General features: G+C 44.7%; 1 protein-coding gene across 1 annotated transcript in view; it reads left to right on the plus strand.

Annotated features, from left to right (window-relative positions):
• The window catches only part of Ptprt (protein tyrosine phosphatase receptor type T), an 835,658-nt gene that overhangs the window by 790,428 nt on the left and 21,064 nt on the right, over window positions 1-24,166 (plus strand). Inside the window, exons 18-24 of the mRNA XM_055602221.1 lie at window positions 6,364-6,400; window positions 7,936-8,033; window positions 11,541-11,657; window positions 14,788-14,942; window positions 18,216-18,351; window positions 19,851-20,000; window positions 21,820-21,993. Coding sequence (XP_055458196.1) covers window positions 6,364-6,400; window positions 7,936-8,033; window positions 11,541-11,657; window positions 14,788-14,942; window positions 18,216-18,351; window positions 19,851-20,000; window positions 21,820-21,993 — 867 coding nt within the window. The remainder of the gene's footprint in view (window positions 1-6,363; window positions 6,401-7,935; window positions 8,034-11,540; window positions 11,658-14,787; window positions 14,943-18,215; window positions 18,352-19,850; window positions 20,001-21,819; window positions 21,994-24,166) is intronic.

Here is a 24,166-nt window from a genome sequence, read left to right on the forward strand (position 1 = left end):
CACAACCTCTCCAGCATGTGTTGTCACTTGGGTTTTTCATCTTGGCCATTCTGATGGGTGTAAGGTGAAATCTCAGGGTCGTTTTGATTTGCAAAAAAAATGATTTTTTTTATACTCACTATCTAGGGGGAATGTCTGACTACATGTAGATTTTCAAATTTTCATGTCACATAGGCAACAAAGGGCATTGCTTTAAATGCAAGTGACTCTGTACAGTTCCAGCACTAATCAGGTCTTCCATTTCGCTCATGCTCTATCATTACAAAGTATTTTGCAAGCCTTTAAAGACAGGAAACCAGGGATTGAGGTTAAGAACACTGCCCTAGGTCACACAGCTAGACTTTAATTCTCTGCACAGCTAGAACACCAGCACAGCCCCCTCCTTCTCTGTATGAAGTAGACTGTACAGACTGGCCAAATGTCTCTACCACATGCTGTCCTAATAGGCCATGTCAGGCCCTGAGCTACATCTCAGTGGTTAGCATCAAGGATTAATGAGACTATAGTCATGAATCCCATCCTTGTTGGGCCTGTTGAATACAGGCCTTTCTGATGACTAGCTTTGTGACTCTGGGTAAAGCATTTATTCATTCTAATAGCTGCAAGATGCAATAAAAGTTGCCAGCCCACAAGTATGTGATAACTGCTATAAAGTACCTATCAGCGTTTCAAGACTAAACAAAGTGGCTCATAAGAATCAACCAGGGCTAGCTTCACAAGGACCTAAATAGTACTGAGGCAGACTAATTAACCAGATTGTGTGGGGCATCTTGGGGCTAGAGATGATACAGAGATCTCGGGAGTTCTGTGTCTAGGTAAGAGAGTATCTATAAGAGGAATAGAGTTACTATAAGTTTCAAGCTGTCTTTCCATAGCCAAAGAGAAGCCAGCCTTTGCTGACAGAGCAAGGAAGAACCAGGAAGGTCATATGCCCTAACCTTCCACTGGCCTCTGAACATTTGCTTCCTCTTGTCATTAGAAATTCTCCCCCTAGAAGCCCAAAGACATGGGAGCCAACCTTGAAGTTAATATGGTCACCTCCAGAGGCACTGAGCAGAATGCGAAAAAAGGGGGGACTTAGCAGGACAAAAAAGACACCAAACACAGTACCTCTTATGATGTTGCCACTATGGGGTTGGAAGTAGAAAAATCTCATTAACTGTGCGTCTACCTGATAATCCAGTTAAACTATATTTTTGTGGTCTCCTGGGGATTCCTGATAACCAACAAATAGAGTTGAGGTCAGGGGTATGAGTACCTAGTCTTTGCTGTTTTTCCCTGATCTCCACCACAGCCCAAAGACAAGAGCTAGCTATTCAAGCTAGAGTCCCTTCTCCACCATTGGATCTTGACAAAATTTATTAAAATGACTCTATTTGGATAATGAGCTAGATGAGGGCAGCCCTGTGTCTCTGGAGGCTGTTGCATGCTGCTGTCTGAACCAACCCACTGACATGTTTGTTTGCACATCCGAAAATGTATTGGCCACTTGATTCTGTTATAAATTACCAACCTGGAAATAAATATCGTATCTGGGTGCCCAGTAAATAACAGATGCGGGAGTGCAGAGTGAGATAAATGCATTTTGGATGCAAACCTCTTTCCGATTGCTCAAAGACAGATGGAGACAGGCCCAGCACTGGATTGCAGTCGATCTGTGTGCTATGTAGGTGGGACTTAAATGAACTGAAAGTTCTTTTAAGCTTAGAAAGTTTTCTGCACTAGCTCTTGGCAAATCCCCAGAGGAAGCCCAATTGAGCAACACATTTCCTTTTATCTTCTTTGCTGAGGAATCTTGTGCTTTGAATTTTTCCCCATTGGGGACGGTGTGGGTTTCTGGAGTCCAGAGAAGGTCTTTTTGCTCAGATGCGGCATGAGGACAGGCATGTGGCACACGTGCTTTCAGTGTAGTTTTACCAGGTTGGCAGCCAAGACAAGCATTTCAGTGCTGAGAGCATAGCCACAACAAGCCAGGTACAGCCCCGCCCACTGCTATAGAACAACCATAATATGGGAGGAGAAAGAAAAGGGGTATACATGAGTAAGCTATCTGGTGATTAGTGCTTTGAAGAAAAGGGAGCCTAGGAGGCTAGAGAGATGGTTCCATTGGTAAAGTGCTTGCCATGAGAACTTCAGATAAATCCCTAGCAGTCGCATAAAAAAAGCGCCATGTTTGGCAGCACTGCTAAAATCCGAGCACTGGAGGTGTAGAGACAAGAGGGCTCTGGTTCTTTCTGGCCAGTTTAACTGAATCAATAATCTCCATGGTCATTGAGAAGAGGGGTTAAAAAGACATCTGACATCAACCTCTGACCTCCACACACATTCACACCTGTGCACCCCTACACAAATGTGCACCTCTACACAATTGCATGCACGCTCACAAAAAGAAGCATGAAAAACAAGCTGGGGGTAGGGGAGAGAAGCAGATAGTGGTCAGAAGAATGCTGTCTCAGATAGTGACAGGCAGTAGAGCAGAAGTCCAAAGGGAGGGAAAAGACAGACAGACAGGGAGAGAGAGAGTGAGAGAGAGACCATTTTGGTATATGGAAGAAGCCAAGTTGCCTGTTGCACAATTCTGAACAGAAGTGTGATCACTGCTTCTGAAGAAGAGCTGCAAGCCCATGAGCAATGGGGACAACAGTGGGGAGGCAAGACAGACTGAAGAAGGCTCAAAGAGGGAATTCAGGAATTTCAAGAAGCCCAAACTAGAAGCTAATTAAACCTCCACCTTCTCAGAAAGCGTTTGCTTCATAGCTGAGTCAGTTCCCATGCTTGCTCTCCAGAGCCCCATATCTTCCTTTACAGATTTCTATCCCAGTTTCCAGATGTATATGAGCTTCTCCAAAGCAGAGCCCACATCTATCTGGTTCACGTTTGCATTCCCAGTGCATTGTACTCCTTTAATGCTTGCCAGTTGTATCTGAAATAAGTGTGCAAAAAAAAAAAAAAAAAAAAAAAAATGAAAGCACAAAATATTGGGCCTCTGCAGTCCAACCTCACAATTGATGTGTGAATTTCTTTCCCAGAATTTTTTTTATCATTAACTTTCAAGTACATTTGAATCTTTTAAAACCTCCAAGGTTTTTGCAAATGCAAAACCAGATTCATGAGTGCATCCTACTGACTAACCTTTGAGGAAAGCTGCACTCACCTCTGAATGGCATGTCTCATGCCTGGGGAGAAGAAAAATGAAAAAGCTCTTAGTGCTGCTCATGTCCCTGTATTCACTGGGCATATGTGAAACCCTGTGGTATCTCTCAGGAGAGAGGAGTATTCTGACGAAGGAGTTACCTCTGTAACACAGAAGACGTCACCTCTAAAGTCCTGGATAGTGAGGCTGGAACACAGGATGAGTGTTTTCAGGGAGCAGAGATAGAGAGACAGCTGGTGGGGGCGGTGCAGCTCAAGATGAGGATGAGAGGTGTGGGTAGTCTAAGGTGAAGCACTGAGACATTGCTGTGCAAGCAGTGTAGAGTCGACGCAGACTCAAAAACCAAAACAAAACAAAAGCTGACACCCTGGGGCATATACTGAGAAGCCCGCTATTGCAGGAAGAGGATGTGCTTCAGAAGTAAAAATAGGTTTATTGGAGGACACCAGAAAGTTGATGCTATGGCCCAGGGTGGATGAGGAGATTGAGAAGAGCTAATGATGGCGATGGCAGAAGAATGCAGACAAAAGAAACCTCATTCTGGGCTCTAGAGAGCCATTTTCTGTTCCCAAACCTACTAAAAAGATGCAGAATCTAATTCTTCTGTCTAGTCTGCATAGTGCTATCCAACTTTATTTGGAGTGACAGACACACCTTTCCATCCCTTTATTCTTGGAGAAGGGCTCAGTTACTACCAACAAGGGAGGACCCATCTTCCCAGCAATCTCTAAGGGTTCAGTTGGCATCGTGGAAGTTATCATTAAAGGCTCTCAATAGATGTTTGCCAGATGAGAAATAATATAATTATAATAGTAAAGACACACATGTAATATCTTGGAATTGTGTCCAATACGTATTATGAGAACTGTCATATATTAGTTTGCTTAATCTTATTTAGTACACTTTAAACAGTATGATCCCCAATTTACAGAAATAACTGAAACCCATTGAAGTTAAATAACTTATCCTAAATGACACAGCCTGGGAAGGGACAGAGCCAAGATTCAAACCTAGTTGGTCTATGGTATGTCTAACCCATGTGCTGTGCTGTTTTTCTGGTTGTATTGTCATAGCTTGATTATTTTTTGGTATTTGCTCTGAGCCTGATGCTATGTAGGCTCAATGGAGAATAGTTTCTATAGAAGTCAGTTGTGTCAGCTGAGTGTCCTCATGAAGTATACTGGACCTCTTGCAATAATCATGGTGTGTGTTTAATCTAACTATGAAGGACAGGTTTTTTCCATTACTATAACCAAGTACCTGAGTAAAGCAATTTAAATGAGGAAATGTTTGTTTTGGCTCACAGTTTCAGATGTGCCAATCAATCTTTCCTAAAAGAGGGTGTGGCAGAGCACAGCAGCTCACATCACAGCCAAGAAGCAGAAAAAGGGGTTATGGGAGCAGAACATGGCAAGATGGAATCCCCAAGATCACGCTCCCATTTCCATTAACTAGGCCTGGCCTCCTATTTTCCCCTTCTCCCATTAACACCATCACATTATAAATCTATAAGGAGTTAGTCCATTCCTTGGGCCAGAGTCTTCATGACCTAACTGTCCCTAGATAGACTTAGGGGTGTGTGTTATTAATCCTCTAAGCATTTCTCAATCAGGTCAATTTGACAATGAGAATTAACTATTGCACAGAGAGTTTCTGGTCATAATATTGGTCTTGAGTCAGTGATGACAGGTACTCCAGATAAAGTATGGACAGAAATTGGGAGATACCTACCAAATATTTACCAGGTGAATAAAATAGTAAGAAACACAAATGTACAAGGAACCCAAACACTAATTTTTGAGTCATCAGATGGATCCAGGGCTTCAGAGTTGCTGCCAAAACTCTAGGGCAATTCTGGCTTACTTCTTCAAGGAAGATTTGAAACAGCTCAGCTTCTCCAATGTTATTTCACAATGTTTAAACTGAAACAGCTGTTCACCAAACTTTAGGACTTATGTTGTCCAAGAATGTCAACAACAATTCATTCTCTCTAAGACTACCCTGTAGAGTGCCTGTCACGTAATCATTAGAACCGAGTTTGGACCCCTAACATACATGTGAAACCTGGGTGCTTGGTGACCATCTAAAATCTTAGCACTGGGGCAGGGCAGGGGAGTTGATGGGAGATGCCTAGAGCTCACTGGACAGAGAACCTAACTGAGTCACTGAAATCCAGGTTCAGTCAGAGACCCTGGCTCAAAAAATGAAACTGGAGAGCTATTGAGGACATCACACAATATCTTCCTTTCACCTTCATATGCACGTGCTCACTTATTCATACATTCATATTCATACATTGATGCAAATGTGTCCATACAGTCACACACACACACACACACACACACACACACACACACACACCAAATAAAAATTTAACAGTGTGTATCTATCCATTCATCTGGTCACTAAATGCTAATCATATTTGAGGATCTATGCTAAACTTAAACTTTTATTCACTATAATACACAAGAGACACTGTTCCTCTGTGGGAAAAAAAAGGAGGTATGCCATCCATTCCACTTCCAATTAAAGGACAGTGTCATCTACAACACCTTTCCTCATGACTAGGATGTTATGAGCCACCCAGTTGGTTTCATTTCAGACCACACAATGCCTTATGGGAGCACTCTGAAACAGCTAGGGAAATCACTTGTCTTTGAGTCAGCAAATAATCCTTGGCTATTTGAGCTCACACTTCCACATAGTCCTCTCTGTACCTAGAGAGAAGCAATGTGATATCCTTTCACCAGAGAGAAGCAATATGCTCTCCTTCCCATTTCCTTTCTCTGATTATCAACACAGTACGGTCAGAAATAGAACTGTCTTTTGGGGTTTCCTCCTGCAAGTGCCCCACTAGGCCTAATATCAGAGTCTGCATATGACTGTGGTTCAGAAAACGCCTGTTAGTGGTTGGTGTGTGCCATAAAAACCTGGAGTGCCTTTTCCCCTGTATTTTTTGGGTACATGAGCATAAGGAATGCCTATGGTAAACCTGTATGGGCCCACTCACAGGTCACCACAATAACAGCTAATGCCTAGTGGCTACATACTCTGCATGCCTGGTCTTAGATAATCCTTCCTAATTCCCTGAGATGCTCTGCTGGTTTTGCCCATGAGAACCCCACACACCTGGGAAGAGATGTGTATTAATGCTGTGCTGTTTTCAAGCTTTGAATGGAAATCCTTCACTGTGTTTTCCTATTATCCAGGGGTACCACCGACCCCGGCACTACATTGCAACCCAAGGTAAGTGTCTCAGCATAACTTCAAGGATATCAAGGAAGAGGGTTTTGTTTTTGTTTTTGTTTCTGAGAAACCAGAGTAAGCCTTGCTATCCACTCTTTCTTTCTCTGTTATCCCAAAGCTCTTTTTTTTTTTTCTTCACAAAATGGCCTATCTTCCCTTGAAGGAAATGGATTAGCTTCCACAGACAGAGGAGCCAGAGAGACAGACAGGGCAGCTTGGCTTCCAGAAATCCTTGAGGAGCAAGAAGATGACAATACCACCTTAGAACAGCAGCAGAGCTGTCACTAGAAAATATCATTAAGAGGGAAGAGACCATGTATGAGGTGACCAGATGATAAAAGCCTCAATAAGCCACCCAACAAAGGTCCACATCCCTTCAATGCATGCAGGGCCGCAAGAGAGATGCAGCCAGGTGCACTGGAAAGCAGTATGGCAGTATGCTATCAGAAGGCTTAAAAGTAATGATGACTTTTAAAGCCTCCAAGGGAAACATCCTGCAGATAATTATATGTGTGGACCTTGACATATATAAAAAGCATTCTTCACAACGTTATCATGTCATCTATAATAGGAGAAAGTCAAAATTTTAAATGCTCAATAATAGATAGGTTGGTTAAATAACATATGGTGTTTCCATGTTGTAGAAAACTGTGTAGCTGTGAAAAATATCATTTTGAGGACATTAAAAAAATACTTAAATAGACCTGGTGCTCATTGCAACAGAAACATATGTACACACAAAACACAGGAAAAAATACTACTCCAGTTTTTTTCAAACGCATGAATTTTAAAAATGATGAAGACCCAGGATATTAGGAGTCATTTCCTAGGAAATTGCTTTGGATTGTCAGATCCTATCTCCCATTCCTTGCTTTTCTGTCCTTTTCCCTTTTTTCTCTTTTCTTCTTCTTCTTCTTCTTCTTCTTCTTCTTCTTCTTCTTCTTCTTCTTCTTCTTCTTCTTCTCCTCCTCCTCCTCCTCCTCCTCCTCCTCCTCCTCCTCCTCTTCCTCCTCCTCCTCCTCTTCCTCCTCCTCCTTCTTCTTCTTCTTTCTCTTTCGATATTTTTATCCTTCCTCTCTTAGTCAAGCTTCAGGTGAATGTCTCCGGCATTTGTCAAACACAAAACTTTGGACCCTCTCGCTTTTGGAAGCTCCATCCTCTCTACCCTAATTCCCTTGCTGTCCCTCATGGATATGGATATCCTTCTGTCCCTTGGACACAATATAAACTATAGTCCAGATAAAGTGGCATATCACCAAAAAAAAATGGAACTGCTGGACTGAGCGTGAGGGTGGGGAGGATGCTGCAGACCATGAATATCTAAAATGTGGCTTATCTTAGCTCTACTGTGCTCTGGCCCCCGAAGACTCATGCCTCCCACCTCCATGTCAGCTACTTGATGTCCCCCCAAGACTCCCCTGGCCTCACCCTTGCCTACCTATATAGAACCTTGATTAAACAACCAAAAGAGACAAATGTTTCAGCAGCCACTTGGTACCAGCACTCTCTAACCCCATTGCCTTCTCTGTTGGCAGGTCCAATGCAAGAGACTGTGAAGGACTTTTGGAGAATGATCTGGCAGGAAAACTCTGCCAGCATCGTTATGGTCACAAACCTTGTGGAAGTGGGCAGGGTAAGCCTCCCCCTTCAGCCATGTGGGAAGAGGGCAGTGGAGACGCACCCTGGTACACACGCTGCCTGCGTTGTGCCAGGAGCTTCCAAAACATGATCACACCCTCACAGCAGCCCACAGGGATGGGAGATACCATTTCTCGTACTTCACATCTGAGCAGTGTTCTACTCCTTCAAGTTTCCCATCCCATCTCTATCCTCTCCCCGTTGATAATGTCATCTCATATATTTTGAGGAAATTAAAGCCATCAGATGTGAACTCTCTCACCAACACATCACAGACCTATAATCTTATTTGTATCTGCAGCCATCTTCACAGTTTTCGCTTTTGTTTTCAGGTCTAGCTATAAGAAAGGGCTGTTTCTGTTGACCCTTAAAGGCTGAATATCAGCCATTTTTTTTTATAACAAAACCCAAAATGACAAGCACTAAGTCTCTTCCCTTTGATAGGTCACCCTTGGGAAGATGCTTTCTGAGAAGTCTCTGTGAGCCTTTATTTGTCTCCCCTCTTCATGTGTTAGCCCAACATTCTTTATCCATGAAAGAACCAGGGCTTCCCTTAAAGAAGAGAATGAGTGTACACTAGCAAAAAAGCCACAGGGACAGAACAGGAAAGCAACCAGATGTTCCTGAGATGCAAGTGACACATTCAGCTTTGAAGGGGGGACAGAGGGACCTATCACTGGGCTTTATCATTAAAGGGAAGAAGCCAGGCAGAGCAGAGCAGATTCACTCATATCCTCAGATACAACCCAATAAGGCTTGGATATTTTCTTATATTCCTTTTTTGTCTGAAAAAAAAAAAAGGCTGTTCGTCACTGTTGAATTATTTCCCTCAGCATGTACATATGCACAGTACTTTCTATCTCAGAAGGACAAAAACCACCACCAAATGAGTCACAAAACACAAACAAAAATCATGAATTTGCTAACAGGATAGTAGGGATTGAGAGTGAGGATTGACAGAGATGAAAGATGGAGGAGGAATAGAGTAGTCTGAATAAATAATATTTATGTATGAAATTGTCGAAAAGAACTCACAAAGTTAATAAAGGTATAAAATGATTTTTAAAAAAATGTTTTAAAGCCAAACAAAGGTGCCTGTGTGTTCCCACTTTTCTTCTGAATCTGAAGGACTCACAGAAGGTTCTGCGTCTCCACTCTGTTCTCCTCTCTCCACCTCAACATCGCAGGTCTCTCCATTCCACCAGCAGTGATATTGTCAATATCAGTCGCTGTTGACAAACCCAGCCTCCACATCTCTCTCTCCATCTGTCTTCTCTCAGCAGCATCTCACCCTCTATGACCTGCTCTTCCTTCCCTGCCTATGAACCCTCACTGTTCTTTAAGGCTCTGGGCCTCTGTCTCCTTCTCCGTTCTTGGTCTCAGTCTCTGTTCTCTGTTCTCTGCTCTCCCTCTCGGTCAGAAGCTAGAGCTTAGAAAGGGGATCACCATTTCCAACTTTGTTTTTTCCCCTTGGTGTGGCCCGTGGGTGGATGAGTGGGCTGCACAGTTGAAAGGCTGACGTACAAATATCTAGACTCAAAGGGCTCCCTCCCATATTGTATACCAACTATATCAAGAGTGGACAGGTAAGTTTTTATGGACAGTCTATTAGGATACAGGGTGCTGGCCACAGCAGTGGGGAAGAAGAAGTTATCCATCTGTCATAGTGTGTTGAAAGGATGTGGATATCTCATTGCCAATCAGGGCTCAGGGCTAAGTGAGACCTTATCCCAGAGCAATCACCATCTGGCCCATTCCCCAGTTTTACAGATGAGGAATAGATGCAAAAGGGTGAATCCCTGAATCGATCAGTTATAATCTCACTCTTGACTCTCATTCTAATACGCCCAACCCCATTGTTCAAACTGGCCCCCACTATTCAGCTGTTTCCGCAGGGAACAGGACTCGGGCTGCAACTCCAATAGATAACGAGTGTGGCCCAGAGCTTGAGCATTCCAGCCTGACCCGTAGCACATTTCACATTTTGAAATGAATTCACCCAGTGCTGGACTGTGAATGAAAACCAGGCCTGGGAGGAAAATCAGTTTCTTAATGGCACTCCTGCTAGTGGCCGATGCGCACATGCTACCTTACATTTATCTCACAGCAATTGCGAAAGGCGGTATTCCTGGTTATGATTCAGACAGTCTGGGTTTCTGAGCCTCACTCCATCCCTTGCCCACTGTTGACTTTGAACAATTTTCTTGGCTTCCCCATGTTTAAATCCTCATCTGTAAAACGTGGGTGACCATATTCTCTAAGGCTGTGGTGACATATATTTAACACCATACATGGAAATAAGTCATAGAACAGTTAGTAGGCTATGCTAGACAAGGTAAGTACCAGCTCTCATTAGCAATAGGAGTCTGAGGTTCTTTCTAGAAGGTACTTACCTCGGAGGTCTCAGGGTCTGGCAATGCCCATTTGCCTCCAAGCTCTGTTGCACTCTCTGTGTTTCCCTAAGTGGGTTCCATGGGGTGCAGGATGACTAGTGAGAGGGGGTTCCACGGTTAAATACGTTTGGGAAATGCTGTGCCCTCTGCCCCTGCTGGAGAGTCCTAAGATACTTCTTAATAACGTTAGCACTTTTGAGGATCTAAGTCATCTTTTTAGCAAAGCAACTTGTTTAACTTTGTTGAAACAGCATTTCCCAAGCTCATTTGACCACAAAAAAACCTCTTTTTGTTTGTTTTGTTTCTTGTTTTTTTGTTTTTGTTTTGTTTCTGTTTTTGTTTTGTTTTGTTTACCTAACACCTATTAGCACCCAGCGGAACACACTGTGGGAACTGCCACGCTAGGCCGTGCGGCGTCCCCCGGAATGGTAATAACACTTTTGTTATTTTTTAAGGGGGAAAACTATGATTTCTTTTTCTCTCTGTGGAACTTAGAGTCAAATGTGGGGACTGCTTGCTGGTAGCCCAGGTACCCACTGCTGGGGCAGAGAGGAGTAGCACATCTTCCCTTTGAGCTCAGGATTGTCTGTCTCTTCCCCCAATTACGAGCCTTTCTCCTTCCAGCCCCCCAGAGACTGCCTCTTTATAAGGACCCTCTCCTAATCGCTTCTGCTTCTACCTCCTCGCTGTTTCCCACCTGAATTTCTCATCCTTGCTCAGATAATAATGCCCAGCCACTCCGTGCTGACACAGCAGGAAATGAACAAGTCACCGATCTCCAGTATTACTATCCATCTGCTAAGTGGGGATGATAACCTTCCCCAACCCCCATCTTACCTAGTTCTTTCTGATGGCTTAATATAGCAAGACACTAGAAAATCACAAGGAACTGTAAGAGAAGATACTCTGTTATTATAATGGCCCCAGTGAGCTAGGCCCTGCGTAATTTGCTGATCTCTGACCACTGAGTGCCCCATGGGCTGAAATGCCTCCAAAGTCATCCCTGGGTTTATCTGGATGGGAAAACAAAAGGAGGTAGCCTCTCGTGCTTGGCACTCTGTTTATGTGCTCTCCTCCCTATCCTTTCCCTGTCTCTCACTTGACCACAGGTGAAGTGTGTGAGATACTGGCCGGATGACACGGAGGTCTATGGAGACATTAAAGTCACCCTAATTGAAACAGAGCCCCTGGCAGAATATGTCATCCGCACCTTCACAGTCCAGAAGGTAAGTTTCCCTTTCTGTGAGAAGCCTCTCAGAGGACCAGTTGACTGGTCTATTCATTCAGACAGTGTAGTCCCAGGGTCTGATTTGTGTCCAGCCTCACACCTCACATAATGAACAGAACAGTAATCAGGGTAGGCTTGGCTGTTACTATAGACAAGCAGACTTCAACCGATAATGCAGTGACCTAAGGATACATTGTGATGAGAGCTATCAGGCACGAAAGGATGGAGACAGAAATGTACAGAGGCACTGGAAATTTAAATGTGCCCCACTATATACCCCTAGAGCCAAAGTAATTTGTAGGGTAAATTAGGAAAAGTTGGGAGGAATAATATCGTTGGCCAACGGTCAAAAACATGTAGCATGGAAGGCAAAAAAGATGCTTCTCTGGTTGAGATTAGGCCCAGATTAGATTCTAAACCTGGAAAGCGTCTTTTTGGTACTCTGGTGGGTATCTGTCACTGCCTGAAGACATATGGGAACACTACAACTTGAGAGAGGGTATTTTGTTACTGACATCTAGTGGGTGGAGGCCAGTAGTGCTGCTAAATAATCCACAGCTCACATGATAAAGAATTATCCAGCCCAGCATGTCACATCCAGGAATGTCTAGGTTGAGAGACGCTCCCTCTGACCATGGACATGCTACTGGGGGCTAACCTCCAGGGTGAGTCAGCTCTTGCCACCTAAGGATGCACATCCAGGAAAAAGGGACAGCTGGGAGTCACCGGCCACCAACACTGAGTAATCCAGGCTCCATAAAGATGGTCTGAATGGGCACTAACATCATCTAATGAGTCCCCAGTTAATGTGAATAGAGGCGGTGTACCACTACATAGATCCAAGCCCAGACCCCAATAGGGAGAAACTGCAGGTGGCAAGGCATATTGAAGAAGCAAGATTTTCCCTTGCCTTGTCTTTTTTTTCCCCCTCTCTCTCCCTTAAACAATTATAAAGGAAAGCATTTCCTATAGGAAACTTCACTTGCAAGACCTCCTGAATCTCTGAGGATTAACCCATCAGTTTCTCCATGGTCTATGGACAGGCGCTCAGCAAACTCTCTCAAAAGCTTTAGCTCAACACCAGTTCCTCAACTGGAAACCCAGAAATAGCAGATAGCTTACTCCTCTGCTCCTGGAAGTGAGCACAGTTGCACCAGGGACAGCATGGCACGGGTCAGGAAAGCACACGACAGTATTGGAGCTGTTCTGCCTCTCCTCCTCTATCCCTGATTCAGTTCGGCTTCTGTCCCCTCCTTCTTAGCCATCCTCTGCCTTTCATCTTGCTCCATCTTACTTTGGAGTTCCTGAAAGCAGAGCTCAAAGCAACAGGAATTTGAATGAATTGTGTGTGGAGAGGCAGCCTTGTAGGAGAAGGGGGTGAGGGAAGCAGGACCTTAGTAGACACCCTGCTTAAGCCTGACTCCATAGGGTCTTGTAGCAGGAATTTCTCTGCAGGCAGAGGGCTTACTGAGCCCCCAAGAGGGTACCAGCCATTGGGTTGCCCAGAACATGCTGAGTTTAGCACTGGAGGTCCACGTCCTGAGAAAGCCCTCCATTCTGGGCACACTGGACTGTTAACAACGCCAGTTAATACCTCAACCCTTGCATCAGATGGAGGGAGCTAGATATCCCCAGCCAGCCCAGGGATGGGCTGCAGGTCCAGCTGCAGGCTGTCCCCGGAAGAAGGGGCTCATCAGCTGTCTCCATACGAGGCACACAGGAGGTGGAGATGGTGAAACAGTCCAACAACCAACATTGGCTGGGCACCAACACATATCCTGAGTCTCTCCTCCACAGAACAGCCACTGGGGGGCCTTGACATCCTGGTGCCCTTGAGATAGGATCAGGACGGTGACTGGGGCTCCAGGCTTCAGCACCTGCCACCCCCCATGCATCCAGTCCTGTCATTCTCCCCTGCTGCCTTCTGCATCCCTCCAGCTTCGACCTGTCTTCTTTGTGACTCTGTCCAGTACTCTCTGTAGCCTGTCCCCAAGACAGGGCTCATGCACACTGCCCCTCGTGTCCTCAGTGAGGCAGGGAAGCTCGTATACACTTCAGCTTCCCAATGATGAAGAATGCAGACGGTAGAGCCAGATGGCCGGTATGCAAACCATCCTCTTACTATTTGACACCTTCTAAACCTTGCTTAGCTTCACTTTCCTTGTCTATTACATGAAGATAATGATAGTATGCCTGATCAGAGGATTAAATTAATTAATATATGGATGTGTTCAAAGGAGTGACTGGGACATCACCAGCGCTTAGCAAATGCCAGCTTTTATTGTCAGTTTTGTGTTCCCAGACCTCAGTCAAATATTCCTCTTCTAAGAAGCCTTCCCTGATTTTGCCTCCTCTCCAGTCATGTTAGATAATTCCTTCCTACACTCTAGTACAGTGGTTCTCAACTTGTGGGTCACAACCCCCCTGGGGGTTGAATGACCCTTTCACAGGGGTCACTTAATGCTATCAGAAATATCAGATACTTACATTACAATTTTAACAGTAGTAAAATTACAGTTATAAAATGGCAATGAAAATAATTTTATGGCTGGGGGTCACCACAGCATGAAGAGCTGTATTAAAGCAGCATTAGGAAGTTTGAGAACCACTGCCTTAGCAGAATCAGCCACACAGGAGTCTCCCTCACTCAGTGTGACGGAAGCTGTGGCTTTAAATTACCTCTTCATAGTGGCTAGCACATGTCCAGGGAAAGATGACCCTTGATGATTATTACTTAACATGAGATGAAAAGAGATGTTTCCTAGCACCAGCTAGGAATGCTCTGAATGCCTGCTGAAGAATTACAAGCAAAATACTCATACACATAAAAATAAATAAATAAGTTAATTAACTTTAAGAGGTTCTTCAATAAATTGCTGGCTTCACATTTTCTAAAAGTAACTGAGCAGAGTTACCGTAAGCTAGCACCCACTAAACCAGCAAGGGCCTCATTCTTCCACCCCCAGCCCCCTACCTATACCCCACACCTTTACCCCACACATTCCATCCCCCTCCAGCCCCACGCACAGCAGAGAGGCCCACTCCTCAGTGCAGCAGCCACCAGTCCCCACAGAGCTGGGAGGGTACATGAGGGCAGCATGGAGAAACGAGGCTCATTCTCTCCTCAGAAAGGCTACCACGAGATCCGGGAGCTCCGCCTCTTCCACTTCACCAGCTGGCCTGACCATGGTGTTCCCTGTTATGCCACTGGCCTTCTGGGCTTTGTCCGCCAGGTCAAGTTCCTCAATCCCCCGGAAGCTGGGCCCATAGTGGTCCACTGCAGGTGAGTCAAACTTCCATCCCCATTCTGCAATCAACTGGACCTCTGTAGATTTGCTGTCTGGGTGAGGGTGATGCCGTCTTGTCCAGGGGCCTTGGTTTCTTGCTTTAAGACTCCTCCTCCTGTGACCTAGAGCCCAGCCACCTTCTGAGGAGACCTGGATCCCAAGGTCCAACAACAGCAGCAACAGTGGTTATGTCACTATTATGGTTCTTGCCCCAGCGACACAACTGGGCTCAGCAGCACCTGCTTTGTCTGCCATGTGTATCTGTCCAAATTATTGCACTTCCCACCCAAGCTTGATAGGTGAGCAATATTCTCTGATCACCCCCAGTTTTCAGGTGGAGAAACTGAGGCACAGAGATGGTAGAGAGAGATGGAGAGTGTCAAAGCTGGGATAGTTAACATATTCTCTTGAGCTTCCTGGCAGCAACTTGACATGGGATGCCTCAGTGTAAACACGCATCTCTTCACTCCTATTATTTTTAAAATCAATTGTGGGCCTGCAGGGTCCTTAATAGAGAGCAAGTGGTCAGCATCAGGTTCCCTTTATTACCGAGACAGGAAATTTTTAGCTGTGACCTAGAAAGTCACTTTGAACATAAGTGGCATTGAATCCTCCTAAATGGAGATGAAGTATTGTGTCAAGGGCATTTGGAATTGGAGGAAGGTACATGTTCAGACCTGAAGGCCACAGAGTCTGTATCCTCCCCCTTCCCGATGCCCCTCCATTTCAGTATGACCTTGGGCTCAGCACATCTCCGTATACCTGTATGATGAGTCGACCTCACCCTTCCAGGAAATGTCTATGTCAGTCAAGAGACCAGGGAAGACTCCACGAATGTCTCAGAGCCAGCCCCTCCCTCACAAAGCAGCCCTCTGTGTTCTCCACAGCAATGGATACAAAACCATATTTCACAGGTGAAAACTGAGGATTTAGCAGAAACCTCTGCACTGTGAGCATTTGGTGTGGATTCTCTCTGCTTTGCCTCTCATCTCAGAGAGCAAAAGCCTCGTTCACGTTTGAGCTTGGTGTCCGCCAGCAGCAGCCAGAGCTCAGGAGAAAGAGAGGAAGGGAGACAACGGCAGTGTTCATCAATCCTTTGCTACTTGCAGTCCTTACTGTGAAGGTTGTGCCTGCATCTCACTGTAAAACATCTAAGCAGAGTGCTGCCTACTCCTAGGACTGATACAGTTCAGCTAATGCACACTGCGTGCCTGAAATAATTTCCAAACATAAGAAGCACTTAAAACCGCCACCCTCCCTGCCTCTTAACACCATCCAACACCCAAGACAAGGTTACTAAATACTTTAGGACAGAAAGTGTCTCTTACTAATCTTCCTGTTCCTACTTTTAATCTTGGCATTCATGGCATCATAGATGCTTCATAAATACTGTGGAATATAAGTATCCAGGCACAAAAGTAAGCAATTTACATTGCATTATGTTTCTAAAATGTAAGTTAATGCAATTTAAATATATTGTACTATTACTACTAAGAGGTATATGGCCAGTTTTATTTTATGAATAAAAATAGCGAAACCCAGAGAGATGAAGTCATTTGCCCAAGGTCACACAACTAGTAAGTGACAGAGCCAAGATTTAACTTCAGAAATCACAAATATCATGTTTTAACTACAATTTTATTCTAGAAAAAAAAAAACAGCTCAGACTTTTCAAAACTTCTTTTCTAGGAGGTACAAACTGAAGCCCATAGATACCAGGTACCTTATTTACTGATATTGGAGGCAAGATTAAAAACCAGTGACAGCCCTATGGTTCAGCCCTATGAGACATGTTGAGGATTAGGCTTTGGGGAACAGCTGAATGAGTGGTTTTTCTATATCCCTTCCCAGGCTCCGGAGCCACTTCTGTTTGTTTCCTTTTAAAAGGGTCTGGAGTACAATGGTGGACAGGTATTTTGTGGCAAGAATAAGATCAGGCTCTACTCATGTCACCATGGAGTTTGTGAAGACTGCTTGCAAAGGGTTTGATTTCTAAACCACTAATGGTGCAGATCCCCCCTAGCCCACGCTTCTTGGACTCACGGTGGTGTATCCTGAATGGCCAATGTTGCCTTTACATCTTATTCCATCCATCCTCTGTGCATTTCCTTGGATAGCCACATTGTTAGACAAAGACATTTGTTTCCACAGGGTACGAAAAGTGCGAAACACCACCAACTGGGCTTCCTTGACAGTCTGCCCTACTTTTCCCTTCCAAAACTGTGCACAGTACAGACCAGTGTTCTATGGTTCAGCCCTAGTCTTTTAGAACCCAGAGTTAATCTGGGAAGATCTGGCTGTGCTCCAAGGAGCCTTTTGGAATCCTCTTGCTGTTCTGTGTCTTGTTTGAGATTCTCCTATTAAAGCTTGTCAGTAATCAGAAACTGACTATATGCTAGGGAACGTGGTGCCTAGTGAGGGTCTCAAGACTGTCAGCTGCTCCAATTTGATGAGGTGCCTGACTCGTGACACCGAGAATGCCAGCACAAATGGGTCAACTGCAAGACCTTGAATAGGGGACTTGAGATGTATTCTCTGCCTTTGACACAGCTTGGAGCTCTCTCTAGTTCCTGCTCTCTCGCTCATGTCCTCTCTGTAACCTCTGTCCTCTTCTTGTTTCCATCTAGCAACCCATTTCCTGACATGAAATAAAAAAAGAATAAAAGAAGTAGGAGGGAGACATGTTTCCTAGGAAGGCTCCATTTTGCCAGGCATAGCGTTAAGGGATTTTAACTGTACCCCTGGACTGTATCCTTCAGATGAGAAGCCTGTGGGCACACCTACTATGAGGTCTTGCATTACACATCATACATTATTAAGAAAGAGGAGAAATTCTAGACGCCTTGGGGAATGCTCAGCTCTTCCATTTGCCAGCTTTATGATCTCATGCTATAAGTTCTCTATGCCTCAGTTTTTCACCTGTGAAATGGGATATTAAACTTGCCTATCACTTCATAAGGAAGTCCAACAGCAAATTCGTAAAGCACTTGTACAAGTGTGTCACTTGGTAAGCACTAAAGTATTTCCTAAATAAGTACAACAAAATAAGTCCTGACAAACAATCCCAATGGTATTACTCTTCCATTTAATAAAGAAAATTCTGGTCCCTTGTTCAGCATAGCCCAGGAATGTTGGAGTTCTAACCATTCCATCTGACTTCTGCAAAACACTGCCTTTCAACAGGCTTTTGAAATACGGCTAAATGGTAGGGGTCTTATCATCATGATTTATCCCAATGTTCTTAATCACCCACCAAACTTCTCTTCCAGTGCGGGAGCCGGGAGGACTGGCTGCTTCATTGCCATTGACACCATGCTCGACATGGCTGAGAACGAAGGAGTGGTGGACATCTTCAACTGTGTGCGTGAGCTCCGGGCACAGAGGGTCAACCTGGTGCAGACAGAGGTTAGTCCTGGGGCACTGAGCCAGCTAGTTACCTGAAACCTTGGCCAAGGAGCAGCATGGTAGGACAGAGGCTCATTAGTAGAGAAATCCTGCAGAAAGATATATGCCTGTATAAGTGTTGGTACATAATGACTACTAGCTTGCTATGGTGAGATGTCCCAGCCAACCCTGAAAGTCTGTGGTACAGGAACTTTTGGCAGCAATAACTGGTAAGTTCTCTAGCTCTATGGTCATCCAAGAAAGCCTGAAAGGCAGTTGTTAGAGATAGTATTTCAGCCATGGACAAAAAAATGGAGAGGAAGTACTGGTACATCCGGAATGCCACTCTGTGCCAAGCACTCAGTCAGACCTTGATGGAAATGGACTAACCAACAAGTGCTCTTTTTTTTTTTAACATTCATGTATTTTATTTTATGTGTCTGAGTGTTTTTTACCTGCATGTATATAAGTGTTCCACATGTGTGCCCTCAAGGAAAGGCAGATGCCCAGTTTCCTTTTCTTCTAGCTAGAGAGCCCAATGTCCAAAGATAATGTAAGACTGTCTGAATTGTTGTCAACTACAGTGAGTCAAGCAATATGCGTTCTTTGTATCTAGGATGCTTTCCCTGCTGCTCTTCACAACCTATAATATATCTCCTGCTCATATCTCCATTCTATAAGTGAAGAGCACACTGAGAAATTATGTACCTTAATGAAGTTTTCTGTCTATTCAATTCCTTGGGTTGTTGTTCCTGCAATGAGTCCACCTTTTGGTTCTAGTAAAAAATGTCGATGTCCTAGCAGATCTAGAACCCATGGTTGCTGTACTGTATCAACCCTGCAAAGGGATATACCCATGGCTTTAGGCACAGCAGTTCCTGCAGATGCTCATGGGAAGGTTTATCGCACTGGAATCTATTGCATGCTACAAGACAGCCCATGGGCCAGTTCTCAGACTTATCACACTAGAGCCAAGATGACTGTGCTGTCTGTGTAGTTGCTGTGTAGGTAGGGGTCAGGCAGGGAATCATTTAAATGCATCATGATACATCCCATTAAAGCACTTTATTTAAAGGGGACAAATTTTGGTTGAGAAAAAAAAAGCCACCCAACAAACACTTATAAGGATAATAATCGTATGCTTGATAGATTTAAAAAAATATTTTCTTTAAATAAGAAAATATGAAGATATCAAAAAGGAGAATTGCATCAGAAGAGAATAGCGGCTACTAAGGAGCAGGATGGGAAAGGGTATGGTACACGCATTAAGATCAGACCCTGAGAGACAGCTTTTCAGTGCAAGCTGTCTCTTTGGAGGCAAACCCAAGACACTTTGGTTGTTGGGGGTAAAGCGGGATGGGGCAGAAATAAAAGAGTAAAGTAAGTGTAGTTTATTGTACTGTAACATCTGGAACGCAGTGCTGCTGCTGAGCCCTAAAGGACAGCGTGGGCCACATCCCTCTAAGCTGCCCCACAGAAGAGGAGAAGAACCTTGAGTGTTTATCCCCTTGACTTTGCAGGAGCAGTATGTGTTTGTGCATGATGCTATTCTGGAAGCATGCCTCTGCGGCAACACTGCCATCCCCGTGTGTGAGTTCCGCTCTCTCTACTACAACATCAGCAGGCTGGACCCCCAGACCAACTCCAGCCAGATCAAAGATGAGTTTCAGGTATGCGTAAAGCAGAGCTTCCGGGACTTTGTTGCACTGAATTGTCCTAACAGATTTCCACACTCCGAATGACTTCTACAGCAGGCATTTGCTTGTCCCACTTCTGGAAGCAGTAAGCCCAAGCAAGCCTACTATCTGGGGAGAGCTCTGACACCAATGTAGTTTGTGAGTGGCTGTTTCCTTATGGTTTCACGTGGTGGAAAGCAGAGGAGCAAACTTTTGAGTATCTTTTCATAGAAACACTGATCCCACTCATGAGGACACAACCCTTGTGAATGTGATTACTTTTCATGGGCCCTCCTCCTCATAAGCCCCACTGGGATCTGGGATAGCAGCATATGTGTGTTGAACGGAGACCCAGGCAACTTCACATACACATTGTGAGCCTTTCTTGGTCAGATTGGTGTGTGAGTGTGTGTGTGTGTGTGTGTGTGTGTGTGTGTGTGTGTGTGTGTGTGAGTGAGTGTGTGTGTGTGTGTGTTTTCAGTCTGCAGTGCCCAGCAGCTGTGGAAAGCTTTTCACACCATCAGATTGCACAGTCATTAGCAACTATTAACCAATCACTCAGTGATGGCTGACACTTGTTTTTCTGCTGTGATTATGCTATTGAACTGAGGTCTTAGTTAATTCTTGTTGATGTTGTGGAATGGACAGAAGTTTATGCACTGGTGTGAATTTCATGCTTCTTTGACTCTGGAGGAAATATGCAGTCTTGGTGTTTTCTCCACAAATTCTTTAGACTTATTGTGTGGACTCGGAGGCTTGTTGGAAATGAAGACTAGTGGACCCCACCCAAAACTACTGAATTAGAACCTGCAATTACCAGGATCTCGGGGGCATTTATCTGCATGTACAATAAGCTTTGAACCTAGAGCAGGGCTCAGACATCACAGATCCACACCTTGGAATCAGAGTATTCAAAACTAAAGCTTTGATCTGAGAGACCTGGCTATGAATGACTGAGTAGAAAAAGCTAAAATCCTGGGCATGGATCACCATGTAAAAAGCTAGAGTTCAGCCCTTTATTCCTTGGCCAAAGACTGTGCTGTGGCTGTAAGAACTGGGCAGGAAGAAACAAGTAAACAGCTCACAGTATTCCAATCAGGCTGATGTGCTAGGACTCCTTTAAACAAGTAGCCCTCATTGTCTTAGAGCAGAGACATGCCAAGAGATGGAGGAATGGAAGGCACAGAACTCTGGTCATTGGACAAGGATCCAGTTCACTGGCTGGAACAGGTCTGGATCCCTAACTGTGTAAGAATTACCCTACAGAGCACAAACCTGGCAATTTTGTAGACCTACTAGTTTGCCCCACAAGGTCCACCCTGAGTAGAACATCCTAGCATCCTTCCTTCCCCCCACAGCTTTAACACTGAGAAGAGTGCTGGTAAATCATTTCCTTCTTTCCAAGGCACTTCAAGTGCTATTTAACATTCATTAGGGATTCTCTAGCCCATTCCCTGCCATATGCCCTCCTGGCTGGCCCTCCTTTAATGCTGCGCTAGCTCAGTTGAACAACAGTTCGAATGTTTGGCAGGTGTTGTCAGCCTATGGCTTAGCCTGTATATGGGCTTGCTGCCCCTGCAGCCTTGGCATCTTGAAAGTATCACAAAACTCTTGGCATAGACTCTTAGCCCAGAAGTCCTGTAGCAGCAAGCAGGATATAATAGAGTATCACTGTCATGGGAGAAGCTTGGGTTTGGGGAAAGGGATGGCAGAGCCACGCTTGGAGAATGGAGACAGGTGAGTTAAGCTAAACTGGGATAGCAGTCTCCTTTGCTTGGATACAAACTGCTGTATTCACCTTTGCTTCCCACAGACACTCAACATTGTGACACCTCGCGTGCGGCCTGAAGACTGCAGCATTGGGCTCTTACCCAGGAACCATGATAAGAATCGGAGCATGGATGTTCTGCCTCTGGACCGCTGCCTACCCTTCCTCATCTCTGTAGATGGAGAGTCCAGCAACTACATCAATGCGGCACTGATGGACGTAAGCTGAGCCCTGGCAGGAAGCCCCTGGCTGTCATTACAGAAAATCCTCTTTCCCAAGATAGAGATGGCTGAATCCCAGTGCCCTGACTCTGCTATTCACCTTACTTCTAACAGCCAGCCTCTGAGATCATTGTTCCCCTACAGCCTCATATCCAAACCCAGATACATTGTCTGCTTTTGGCTCTTTGGCTTTAAAAAGGTGGACAGAATATATCTAAAACCGAAAAACAAAATTCCATAGCAGCTCAAGTCAATAGTTCTATAATGCATGCTTCTCTCTCCCACAAAAATGACTCTCAGCCAGAAGTTCAGTTCTGGCCACATTCCCCATGACAGGCCTTGGTCTGGAAACAAGATATGGTACACTGTCTTAGAGTTCCTGCTGGTACATCTGATGTAGTTCCTCAGATAACTCCTGTGCAGCGGCAAAGAGAAAGATAGCACACAGTAGATGCTCAGTAAAGGGCTACTAGGCAGTGATTGAAGGTAATAAAAAGATTAAGAAGAAAAACGGGCCAGATTTCCTGGCAAACGCACCATCCTCTGCTTCCTCAATGGCATATCAAGAAGGGAACTGTTACCTACTGTGGTTTGAAATCATGGAAAGGTTCTGCCCAGTCTTCCCTTGCCTCTGCCTCACATGCCTCACCCCTGGGTCTCTGGCATCTTCTAGTTATAATCATTGCACCTTCAGGGTATACAGCTGCTTGCGGCAGTGTGAACCACAGACATTCTAGTTTCACCTATGCATTTCACAGCATTTTGCAGACTGAGGAAGACCAACATGCACAGGGTGCTCCAGAGAGCTACTGGCAAAGCCAAGGCTCCTGGCTCTCACTCTAGAGTTCATTTATTGTCCCTCCCCATGTTTGATCCAGTCAGATGGGGCATCTTGTCTTCTAAGGTTCAGGACCAAGAACACTATTGCCTGATTGAGGATAACCAATTCCAGATTCCTTTCCTCACCTTTCCCCACACTGCGGTCATGTTCATCCAGCCCATGTGGTCCCCTATCTCACTTGCAAACCAGAGTTTTCTCTTCCTGGATCAGGGCCATTGCTTCTTTGATCTCTGATTGTCCCAAGAGTTCTGGGATTGAAAACAAAGAGGTAATACAAAGTCAATACCCAATTAAGTTCTCAAAAAGCCTGCACTAGCTTCAACTCAAAGATACTTACATTCTCCATGAAGGCCTGGCTGAGTATAGAAACAGGGAGTCCTGTCTGGATCGTGTTAAGTAGCTAGAATTGCTCAAAAGGGAAGAAAAACTTCAGGTATTAGCTTAAGGCCTTCTAAGAGCTCTCTGTCTGTCAGTCAGTCTGTCTGTCTGTATCTCTGTCTCTGTCTGCCTCTCTGTGTCTCTCTTTTGCCCCTCTGTCTCTCTGTGTGTCTGTCTTTCTGTCTCTGTCTCTCCCTCCCTCCCCCTGTCAGCCCCTCCTTCCACTGTTCCCCATCAGCCAGCATCCTCTCTGTCTCTGCCTTCTTCATCCAAACAAGAATCAAGAGAGCTGCTGGCCTCGACTTTGTAGGCTAGATGCTGCCTGGAGTCAAATGCCTTCTGCCAAGCTCTGATTCTGATTGTATTCTCTTTGTCCATGGGGCATTTCTCTTGTGAGCCATCACTGAGGCCTTTGCCTTTCTTATATTAAGAAAAAAAAATCCTTATCTGTATTCCAGCCCAGTCTGAGCATTATCTGGTAACCATAGCAGCTTTGCCTCTAGCAGAAAATATGAAGTCCTCTGGGTTAATTTTTAATGTCTCCCCTGGTAAAGGATGATGTTATCCATGAAATGGATTGCTGGCTGATCCCTGAAACCCGGCAGGAGCACAGATCTCGAACATATTTTCAGATAAGACTTTGTCAGGCATGCTGGCCTAATAGAGCATTTATCATAGAGACAGGGAAAGCAAAGAAAACTAACACTCTCTGCATGTTGGACACCATGTTGGGCTCTGGACTTGCGTTGTCTCATTCTTCCCTGGAGTATTTCTCTCCCCATTGTTTGGAGATGTCCTGACAGTCAGAGAACTGTCATCACCTCCTCAAAGTCAACTGACTTTGAGATGGTTGTACCAAAGACCCGAGCCCCATGACTACTGTCTTGAAAATCTGAGGTTATTTTATTTTATTTTATTTTATTTTATTTTATTTTATTTTATTTTATTTTAT

Source organism: Psammomys obesus, unplaced genomic scaffold, assembly GCF_907164565.1.
Source record: "Psammomys obesus unplaced genomic scaffold, mPsaObe1.curated_primary_1811, whole genome shotgun sequence".
Taxonomy (NCBI): Eukaryota; Metazoa; Chordata; class Mammalia; order Rodentia; family Muridae; genus Psammomys; species Psammomys obesus.